General features: G+C 38.0%; 1 protein-coding gene across 1 annotated transcript in view; it reads left to right on the forward strand.

Moving 5' to 3' along the window:
* ZYG11B (zyg-11 family member B, cell cycle regulator) overlaps positions 1-11,906 on the forward strand; it is a 146,246-nt gene that overhangs the window by 98,070 nt on the left and 36,270 nt on the right. The window contains exons 11-13 of the mRNA XM_007945907.2: positions 6,673-6,870; positions 6,995-7,047; positions 8,328-8,425. Of these exons, the coding sequence (XP_007944098.2) occupies positions 6,673-6,870; positions 6,995-7,047; positions 8,328-8,425 (349 nt within the window). The remainder of the gene's footprint in view (positions 1-6,672; positions 6,871-6,994; positions 7,048-8,327; positions 8,426-11,906) is intronic.

Raw genomic sequence — 11,906 nt, forward strand, 5'->3', positions numbered from 1 at the left:
TGGTCCTATAACTTTATGTGTATGATCTGAATTCCTAGGTGTATAGTGGAGCTGACAAGGGGCAAGGTTGTAGTCATTGCTTGGTCACAGCCAGCTACCCAGAGGGGCCGAGTAGTTGAACCTGTGGGCTCAGGACCATAGTTGCAGAGGACATCAAGCTCAACTGGCATAGCATACTACACAAAATATTGTTCCACCTCCTACTGTGGTGAGTAGCGACTGGGATGTTAAAAGCTTGCAAGGTGCCATCTAGATGCAACAATGGGTCTCTCTTCGTCCGGAGCAAAGAAGAATGAAGAAAACCAAAAACTCATGGAAACAATTAGTCCTAGCAACTGGTACACCATCTGATCTGCAGCCTATACGACTATGAGACCAGAAGAACTAGATGGTGCCCAGCTACCCCTGCCAACCACTTGGAAGAGCATCTGGATCCTGGATAGAGAGGGAGAACAATGTGGAACAAAACTGAAAATCATTTGGAAAAAAAAAAGGGGGGGACCAGGTTTGCAGGTCTAATAGAGCCTGGTGAAACCACTCAGTCTATGGCCTCTAGCTGTCCTTTAGGTCTGGAATTGAATCCATGCCTGTGGCTTCCAGGCAAATAATAGACAGGCATGAGTTGAACATTTACCTGAGATAGATACACTCCTTGGAGAGAACAAGCATGGGAGAAAGAAGGGCTGTTTATGCACAGGGAGACAGCTCAGGGGGCAGGAGTGCTTGGAGGGATGGACACAGGGAAGAGGTAACTATCAGGAGGAAGTAGGAGGGGAGCTGTTGCGTTGTGGTAAATTGTGGTTAATGTTATGAGACAAAGTGTATGTGAACTGCTGTATGGAAAGTGTACTTGCTCTGTAAATTTTCACCCAAATCACAATTAAAAAAAAAAAAAAAAAAGGAAAAGAGTCTGTGTAGCTTGTCTTCTTATTCTACCATCTTACCAGAATTCAGCCCCATTAGTCTTTTGGACTAATTTTTTCTGTGTGTCTTTGATTTTCTTCACTCTTCTTTGCTGTGGCTGGAGGAATACCAAGAGTTACACCTTACGTGGCCACTTACAAGCCTTTAAGACCCAGTCACTACTCACCAAAGTAGGATATAGAATATTTTCTTTGTGTACTGTGTTGTGCCAATTGACCTTGATGTTCCCTGAGACTGTGATCCTGAGTCACCAGGCCCAGCGACTCACTCCCTCGGGGTTTTGGGTTATGGTTCAGAAGTTTTCATAATTTTACCCTTTCTGTGCTCAGTATATTCATGGATATGTTTGTAGCATATGTAAATACGTATGTAGAAATATTTTCTGTCAAACCTATATATGTATTTGTGGCTCTAGTACCATTCTCCTTCCCATGTCTGTTCAGCTTGTGTGTCTCTTTATCCACTCATAGATTATTGATTATTTTTACTACTGTTACTGCAGAATTGTGTATGAATTAGTATTTACCTTTGTTGCCTTAAAATCTTGTGCTCCTCCCAGCATCTTCCTTTCCTTGATTATTTTGTGCTGACCTCCTCCTTGTTGTATATTGCATTCCCCTTCACCCAAATTATTATGTGTCTACCCTGTAGTTAGTGGTTTGCCACCTCTTCTCCTCCCATCCTGGTAACCATCAAAGAATATTTCTTTTTTTTTGTGAAAACCTTTTCTTGACTCTTTACAATATTTCATAAATATTTTTCTTTTTGTGACTAATTTCACTCACCATAATGTCATCTAGATTTATCTGTGTTATGAGATGTTTAGTAGATTCATTATTGTTTTTTTATGTTGTATCATATTCCATTGTGTGTATGTACCATAGTTTGTGTATCCATTCATCTGTTCATGGGCACTTAGGTTTCATCCATCTTTTTGCTATTGTGAATACTGCTATGATGAACATGAGTGTTGTGGTAGTTAAATTTGTATGTCAACTTGGCTGGGCCTGGTTGAGTGGCTGGGCAGCTGGTGGTAGTTATTCCCCATGATGAAACTGGCAATCAACTCCGTGGTGGGATCTACCACAAGCAGCTGAGTAGCTGCTTTTGGGATGTAGTCTGCTTCCTGTATATAAGGAGAAGCCTTGGGGATAGTCTCTAGCTTATGGCATGCTTGGACTCAGCATGTAGCCATGTCATTGTTCAGCAGCCTGCCATGCTCTGCTGACCTTGGGACTTACAATGGACTTGAATTAATGGCCTGCCATGTGGTTTGGTAAAATTGGGACTATGCCATTTTATTTATCAACCTTGGGCTTGTTAGCCTCAGCAGCCAGTAGCTATCTGAGTGAAGAGATGCCTCTAACTTCAGTGGGCCAGGAACAAGTAGCAGAGCTGAAGTCTAAGGTCAAGAGGCTTTGACCCAGCCCCTCGAGCCTAACATTTTGAACTTGGACTTAAAGCCTCTAAACTGTAAGAGAATAAATTCCTATTTGTTAAAGCTACCTCATTTGTGTTATATTCTTGTCAGAGAAGAACTAGGTAACCAGAACAGTGTGCATATATCTGTTCATGTCACATGGAGCCTTGTTTTTTGCCAGTTCCTTCAGTGTAGACTTCCTTCAGTACCATTAATTCTTGATCATATGCTACCTTCTGATATGACTGAACATCAACCAGTCCATTTTGGTTCAGTGACTATTACTCCCATCATTTCTTAATGCTTCCTGTATTATTCAACATCTTAACCATAGAGTCCTCCAATATTGTAACTTGAGATTTGACTTTTTTCAGTTCTTTCAGCTTGAAATATGTTGAACATGGTCTTCCCTTTTGTTTTTCTAACTCCAGGTCGTTTTACATTTCATTGTAATACTTTGTCTTTTCAAGCTACCCTTTTTCCTTTGTGTTTATATTTTCCTTTTATTCTGGATCATATTTATAATATTTACAATATCTGTTTTAAGTCCTTGTGTGCTAATTCTATTATGCTTGTCATTTCTGGGCCCATTTATATCCATTGATTTTTTTTTTCCTGAGCATGGGTCATATTTTCCTGCCTCTTTTTATATGCCTGGTAATTTCTTACTAGATGCTAGTCTTTATGAAATATACATTGTTGATTGCTGGATTCAATTGTTTTTCTTTAAAGAGTCTTGGACTTTATTCTGTTGTATAATTAAATTACTTGCAGTTCAATTTGTACCTTTCAAGCCTTGTTTATTTGCTTTGTCAGGTGACTTCAGATCAGCCTTTATCCTCAGGCTGATACGTCATTTAGCCCCACTACTAAATTAAAAAAAAACTAAACTCATTGCCATCGAGAAGATCCTTGTGTATTAGGAAATCTCTTCACTTGACTGTGTGAACAATTCCTAGCCCTGTGATCTTTGGGATTTGTTTATGTACTGATTTCTGATGGCTCTTTCCCTAACTCATGGAGTTTCACCTCATATTAGTACTTAGCCAAAGATTAGAAAGGCCTTCTCTCTAGTTCTCTGGAGTTCTCTCTCTCTATGAAGCATTTTCCTGTCTAGTATTTTTGCTGCCTTGATCACTTTGAACTCAGATCTCTGTCTCTTTAACTCAGCAAAACTGTCTAGTTCTCTCTGGGTTCCTCTTAACTTGTGCTGCAAGTTACCTGAAAATTGCCTTTTTTGTATCCCCTCTCTCTGGGATCACATTTCTGAATTGCCTGTTGTCCAGGGTCTGGGGAAAAAAAAAAATAGTTCTCTCATATATTTTGTCTGGTTTTCTAGAAACTTGTTTACAGCAGGATGTTCTTTTGATGTTATATTTTTTTCTATTCCAATTTTTTTTTTTTAAATAGTGGTCACAGGGTCTTTTGTTGTATTTTTTAATACTTCTTTTATCAATTTAACTTTATTATATATTTACTATCTTGTAGTTGTATTATATGAGGCTCTTGGGGGGTCTAATATACTATTGTGCCTGATGATTCTCACTCGGTGTGAATTGTTTTCATTGTGAATTGCAGTTTAGGATTGTGATGTCATCCTCTATGAATTTTTGAGTTCAAGGTGTATCCTTCCAGAGGGGCTTTATGTTTTTTTTTTTCTATTAAGCTTCTCCAAGCTTAGAGGGGGACCACCCCCCCCCTTTTTTTAATAGTTACCCAAACCAACTCACTACTATCGAATCAATTCTGACTCATTGCGACCCCCATTGGGTTTCCAAGGCCATAAATCTTTATGGAAGTATATTCTTCCATCTTCCTTCTGCAGAGCAGCTGGTGAGTTTGAACTTCCAATCTTCTGGTTAACAGTCGAATGCGTTAGGCACTATGCCACCAGCACTCCTTCATAGTTATATGAGGCTTATACTTTTTTTATTTTTTGCCATTATCACAACGATACATGCTTTATGTAACAAATATAGGTAGAGAAGAGTATAAAATATTAATGCAAAATGCTTTTTCTTATTTTTAATGTAAGATTAGAGAGGGGCATAGGAAACATTGATTAATCACTGACACTGATGGGAATACATACCATTATACACATTTATGCAGTAAATACAATTAAACTTTCTCTTTCACCCTCATCTTTTCCATGATTGAAGAGGGAACTTTTTAGTCATTACAGAGAGTACATTTTTACATGATGCCTTTCATTTTTAGTTTGTGCAGAAAGACTTAAACCAGAGAGTGAATAATCTCTTAACAATTAATAGACCAGGGTTGTTAATTTCTAAGGCATGGAGTGTATGTGTTGAAAAGAGAATTATGATTTCTTATTAAATCAAATGAAGTTTTAAGAATGATTGTTAATCTAGGTACACCATCCGATCTGCAGCCTATATGACTGTGACACCAGAAGAACTAGATGGTGCCCTAGTTCACTGTCATCCACTTGAAAGGGGATCTGTGTAGGAGATCCTGGATAGAGAGGGAGAACAATATGGAACAAAACTCAAAATCATTTGGAGGAAAAAAAAAAATAAAGGTGGGAGGGGACGGGACCAGGTTTGCTGGTCCGATAGAGCCTGGTGGAACCACTGAGACTATGGCCCCTAGCTGCCCTTCAGGTCTGGAATTGAACCCACACCTGTGGTTTCCAGCTAAATAAAAGACAGGCATATGAGTTGAACATTTACCTCAAGTAGATATACTCCTTGGAGAGAACAATCATGGGAGAAAGAAGGGCTGCTTATGCACAGGGAGACAGCTCAGGGGGCAGGAGTGCATGGAGGGATGGACATAGGGAAGAGGTAACCATGGGGAGGAAGTGGCAGGGGAGCTGTTGCATTGTGGTAAACTGTGGTCAATGTCATGAGACAAAGTATATGTGAACCACTGTATGGTAAGTAAATTTCTCTGTAAACCTTCACCCAAATCACAATTAAAAAAAAAGAAAGAATGATGGTTAATCTTTAGAGTAATAAGATAAGTTGGCTTTCATATGCATTGGGAGAAGATCAAGCACAGTCTAAATTTTTCCTCATTTGTTTTTTATATGAACTGAGGTCTTCCTTAAGTACTGCTTCTGTAAGCTAGCATACCCCACATTCAGATAAAGTATCTATGATCTAAAGGCCAGCAGTATCCTGGCAAGCTTTTGGCATTCAGTGGAGGGCTAAAGCTGTACAATTTTTAAGACACAAGACCACTATATTACTCAGATCAACGGGTGCTGTTTTGCCCTTATCTTATGTAGGTTTTCCACATCATACAGAACTGCTAATCCCTTCGTCATTTTGATATATTCACCCCTTTCGGCTTTCTAGATACCACACTTTCCTAGCTTTCTTCTTACCTCTCTTGTTGCTTCTCACTTTCTCCAGCCCACACAGATGGTATAAATTTGAACCACAGTTTTGCATGGGGGCAGGTTCATGGTTACTCATTACAAGGGAAGGCTTTTCCTTTTAGACCAGATCCCAGATTATAATAGATAATCCTTTTTTCATATACCTATGTCAGTCCACCCTTTTATTGAGGGATAATATTTTTAAAATCTTGGTCTTGTTTCGAAAGTCTCGGTTCTGATTTCTAGCCCTCACCTTCTGCCCTTGCATGGCTGTTCAAAACCAATTCTCCTGCCCCTGCAAGGCAGTGATGGCCTAGCTCTAGTTGGGTTCTCTCTCTGCTTTTTGATCCCAGCAAGTAAAGTTATATATTTAAAGGATTTAGCTATTTTTCAGCCATTACTGCTAGGTATTTTATGGTAGAAGGTTTTTTAGGTTATCTAGTTTGACATTTGGAGCTCTGGTGGCATAGTGCCTAAGGCACTTGACTGCTAACCAGAAAGCTGGTGATTCAAACCTACCAGCTACTCCTCGGAAGGAAGGTTGGGCAATCTACTTCCTTAGCGATACCGCCTTGGAAACCCAAGGAGGGGTCGCTGTGAGTTGGTTATCTCTTTGCTTTTTGATCCCAGCAAGTAAAGTTACATATTGAAAGGATGTTAGTTGTTTTATAGCCATCACTTTCAGGTATTTTATGGTAGGAGGGTTTTTAGGTTATTAACAGTTTGACATTTATCTGGAAAGGAAATCACTACTATTTCTTTATTATTTTATTCTTACTGTTTTGGGAAGAAATTTAAAAAATCATCCATAATCCCAATATCATAATGTAGCAGTATTCTTCACATTTTGCCATGTGTAAATATGTGTTTTAAGTCAATAAAACATAAATAATTTTTTCTGTCCTTTCTTAGAGTGCATATACACTTATACATTTCTTATACATATCACTTGAATTTTTATGTCTTCTTTTGTTTCCAGAACAATATAGCTGAAGTACAAGAATTGCATTCTGAATTAATGTGGAAGGATTTTATAGACCACATCAGTAGCCTTCTACACAGTGTTGAAGTGGAAGTCAGTTACTTTGCAGCTGGAATTATTGCCCATTTAATATCCAGAGGTGAACAAGCCTGGACATTGAGCCGCAGTCAGAGGAATTCTCTTTTGGATGATCTGGTAGGATCATTTGATATTTTCTGGAAACAAACAAAAATCATTCATAGTGGTCAAACTGTCAAAGCCTCATAATACAGTCCTAAATAAATGCTACAGTCTCTTTTATATATGTCTTGTTTTGCAGCATTCAGCTATTTTGAAATGGCCAACTCCAGAGTGTGAAATGGTAGCATACAGGTAATTATCGTAATTAATATTAACCCAGCATGTAGTCAGTTGCTTGTATAGAGATCATTTCTACTAGATGTATAAATTTTCCCTTAGCCGTCTTTCTTAGAACTAGTTTTAAAAGAGGCAAAGTATTTTGACTTTGTTCTGTCACCTATCATTCAGCAGTGCTTTCTTCATTTTACATTTATTGAAGACAAGTGCCAGTCACTTGTTCTGTGCTTTTGAAATTCAAAGATGAACACGGCATGGTGTCTGCCATGCCCAGGAATCATACAGTCTAGTGAAATAGACCAAGTATGAGTCAGGTATCATTCACTATTATGCTAGATATGTGCTTTGAAACTGAAGATAAGAGCACTTAAATCTGTACTGGGAAATCATTGAAAAAGCTTCTGCCAAACAAACGCACCATCAAGTCAGATCCGACTCATAGCAATGCCTCCTTGGGTTTCCAAGGAGTGGCTGCTGGGTGTGAACTGCCCACCTTCTGGTTAGCAGTCAAATGCCTTAGGCACTACACCACCAGAGATAATAATTTCAGAGGGGAAGTTTGAAAGATTAACCAGGGAAAAGAAGTTTTAGGAAGAGGATACAATGTATCAGTGCTATAAAACAGCATGGCATTGAGGAAACTAGAAGTAGCATCAGATTTTTGAGGAAACAGATTATAATCATTTTTTGAAGTGCATACTGTATGCCTAACTATTTATAACAATTTGGTAACTTGATAGCTAAGTCATCATCTGAAATTATCCGGATTGTTGCATAAATAATTTTTTTATAACTTATTTTTGTGGTCTGCTTCATAACTGCTGATGCTGCCAACATCTTTGACTTCTTCCCTAACTTTTATCACCCATTTTTGTGCAGAAGACCAGTAGAAATAGGAAGGCTAATTCTAGACTTCCTTGATGGTGTTCTCCCAGTTATCAACTAACTTCTCCTTTCCTTAGTTTTCAAACCAAGATGTGTATGTTTGTGATCAAAAAAGGTCTTTTGAAAAAGATGTTTTTCTTTATTAGTATGTTGCTCTGATCATTTTTCATCTTCTGCACCAAGACTTTGGTTTGAATGCATTCACTCCTTTCTGAATTGGCCAAGACAAAGAAAAGATGTTCCATAGCTCATTAGATTGGTCTAGAAATTGTTGTTTGTTGTCAAGTTGATTCCTACTCACATCAACCCTATATGACAGAGGATGAAATTTCTAGAATGTAAATGTTAAGTCTCATTGCTTTAGAAAATGACACTAGAATGTAATTTGGATTACTTTTCTTTGACTCTAGGTCCTTCAATCCATTTTTCCCATTACTTGGCTGTTTCACAACACCAGGAGTCCAGCTGTGGGCAGTTTGGGCCATGCAACATGTCTGTAGCAAGAATCGTATGTACCAGAAGACAGAGCTGTGTTTTTCAAGTGAAATTTTCCTTTTAGTTACCCTTTAATCTTTGGAAAGCCATTTCCAAATTGTGTATTGAAATGATTTTAAAAGATGTACACTTTAAAAAATACAATGTAAGAGAATCTTAGGTTATAAACAAAATGTATTCTTTCAGAATGACACTGAATGCAGTGGTGAATGAGACTTACACTGTCCTAACTTCATAGAATTTAAAGATTAGAAGCCTACAGTGAATCTATTTAGTTGGGCAAAAGACATAGGGAGATCCAGTGCTTTTGGTAAACTCCGGTGCCAGATCCTTGTTCATCCGAACTGTTAGTTCAAGAATTGCAGTCAATACCCATGGTCTCTGGATAAGCAAAGCTTTTATAAACCAAACCAAACTCACTGCCATCGAGTGAGAACTGACTCATAGCAACCCCTCCTTGGGTTTCTGAGGCAGTATCACTATGGAAGCAGATTGCCCAGTCTTCCTTCTGAGGAGTGGCTAGTGGGTTTGAACTGCTAATCTTCTGGTTAGCGGTCAAATGCCTTAGGCATTACCCCATCCGAGCTCCCCTAAAGCTTTTATATCAGGTTCTAAATCATTCTTTTTTGAAGGTTGTGATGCAACTCTTTGTCAGTTATTTATAAATAAAACTCATTCCACATGATCTGGGACATGGTTCAAGAAACACAGAGTAAAATAAGAGGGTATAAAGTTTAAAATAAAAAAATCTAGACCAAGGGAAAATAGAGAAAGAATTAAGGAAAGGAGGGAAAATAGTTGAATATAGACATGTAGACCATATATAGAGATTCATAGACTTTTTCTAGCTGGGCTGAAAGTAATCACTTGGTTTGTAGTCTATAAGAAGGAAAAAAAAAAACCATTTCTTTGGAGGGGAGAAGGAAAGTTTTTTGATCAGTTAAATTTTTATATAGAACATTAGTAGAAGACAATAATATCCTTATGGTAGAGACAGTGATAGTTTGTAAGATTATTTCTTGTTGCATTCATTGATGAAAATCTAATGTGCACCACCAAGGGGCAATTCAGTAAATGCTCTTCTGCGTTAGATAGGCAGAAAAGGGATAGTTTAAAGACTGAGAAGTGAAAGAGAAAACATACTTGGAAGCTTCTCTGACGACTCCTACAAAACTACTCCAGAAACAGTTGTTCATTCATAAACATAAGAATGCCTGACTAGATGCCTTAAAATGCCTCAGTTCTAAAAGTTTTCTCCTTTTACTAGGTTCTGAGAACCCTTTATTTTTTTCTTAACTTCAAATGTCTTAATTATTTATTTTTTTTATTGTGATTTGGTTGAACATTTACAGAGCAGATTGGTTTTCCATTCAACAATCCATACATTCTGTTTTGTAACATTTACTTCAGTCCCCAGGCCATGATGGCATTCTTCCCATTTCTACCCCTTCCCTTTGTTCTTTCTTCCCATCTCCTCCCACCTTCCTAGCTCTATCCCTGGGCAAATGCTGTGCTCCTGATCTCATAAGCTTGATTGTCCTAATGAGTGAGTAAAACCTTTATATTACATACAGGGTTGTCTGTCATTTGGCTGTCAGTTTAGTCACAGGGGTTAAGTTCAGTTCCTAGCTTGAAGGGTGTCTTAAGGGCCATAGCTGGAGGTTCCACCAGTCTTCATCAGACCAGTAAGGCTCTTCTCTTTTATGACTTTGAGTTTTGTTCCACACTTCTCCCCACTTTATCCTGGACCTCTTATTGTGATCCCTTTCAGAGCGGTCAGCAGTGGTAGCAGGACACCATTTGGCTCTTCTGGTCTCAGGGTTGTGGAGACTGGGGTTCATGTGCCTCATTAGTCCTTTGGACTAATTGTTTCCTGTGCCTTTGCTTTGGATGGGGAGAGGCTAGTGGTTACGCCTTAGATGGCCATACAAGCTTTTGAGACCCTAGTCACTACTTACTTAAGTGGATATAGAACACTGCTCTGTGGACTGTGTTATGCCAGTTGACCTTAGTGTGCCTGGGACTGTAGTCCTGAGCCTCCATATCCAGTGACTTATTCCCTGAAGGTGTTTGGTTATGACTGAGACGTTTTTATAATTTGTCCCCTGGGTGTTCTACTACACTCATGGATATTTTTGCAGTACATATAAATATATAGGTAGACAGAGCCTCTGTCAAACCTATATATGTTCATGGGTACAGTCCCATTTGCCTTCCCACCCCTGTTCAGATTTAGTGTCTATCAATGCATCCACTTTTAAATTATTGTTATTACTATTATTGCAGGATCGTGTATGTAACAGTATTCACCTTTGTTTCTTTTAACTCTAGTTTTCCTCCCTGTGTCTTCCATTGTCTTGATCATTTTGTGCTGATCTCCCTTTATTGTATAATGCCTTTCCCTTCACCCAAGTTAATAAGTGTCCACCCTTTAGTTGGTGATTGCCCCTCCCTAACCCTCCCGCCCCTGGTAACCTTCAAAGAACAATCCTTTCTGTGTGTAAACCTTTCTTTAATGTTTTACAATAGTGGTCTCGTAACGATAATTGTCCTTTTGTGGTTGTACTGATTTTGCTCACCATAATGGCCTCTAGGTTCATCCACGCTATGAGGTATTTTGCAGATTAATCATTATTCTTTAATGTTGCATAGCTTTCCATTGTGTGTATGTAGCATGATTTATTTATCCCTTCATCCATTGATAAGCATTTAGGTTGTTTCCATCTTTTTTGCTATAGTGAATAGTGCTGAGATGAATCTGGATCAGAATTATGTTATATCTGTAGATGGTTTTGGGTAGTATTAACATTTTTACAATGTTGAGTCTTCCTATCCATGAGAATGAACCATTAATTTCTTAAAAATCTGTCCCATCTTATTCCTATCCCTTAGGCTCAGTCTCTACCTCTAGAATGGACCATAAATCAAACAACAGGGAAAATAATATGTAATAAGTAAATAATGGTACATTTTTTTAATTTAAATGTCCATTTTTGTGACTGCTTTTAGGTATTAGTGTTTTTTCAAGTTTACTTTATGGAGTAAACTACCATGCAGTGAAATTTGGGGAATGGGGGAATGTTGGGATATTTTATTTCTAACTGAGGTAATTAAGGTTCCTACCTTCTTTTTTTCTAGTTAGTGTGTTTATGTTTAAAATGGAATTTACTTTTCAATTTGTATTAAAATGTCCTAATAAAGCTTAAGAGCTTTTAATAAGTAAGAAATAGTGTAGCATAGTGGTTAATAGTTAAATCTACTTAGAATTAAATTGTGCATTGCCACTTACTATTGGTGCTACCTTCAGCAAATACTAATGCCTGGTGCTTTGGTTTTCACATCTGCCTAATGGAAATAATAGTAGTTCCTACTTCACACATTGTATAAGATTTTTCCATACTTTTTTTTTTTTAGGATTTGGGTGAAGATTTACAGAGTAAATTCACTTTTCATACAGCAGTTCACATATACTTTGTCTCATGTCATTGACCAAA

Source organism: Orycteropus afer, unplaced genomic scaffold (genome assembly GCF_000298275.1).
Source record: "Orycteropus afer afer isolate SDZICR_OR568_19922 unplaced genomic scaffold, OryAfe1.0 scaffold00145, whole genome shotgun sequence".
NCBI classification, from domain to species: domain Eukaryota; kingdom Metazoa; phylum Chordata; class Mammalia; order Tubulidentata; family Orycteropodidae; genus Orycteropus; species Orycteropus afer.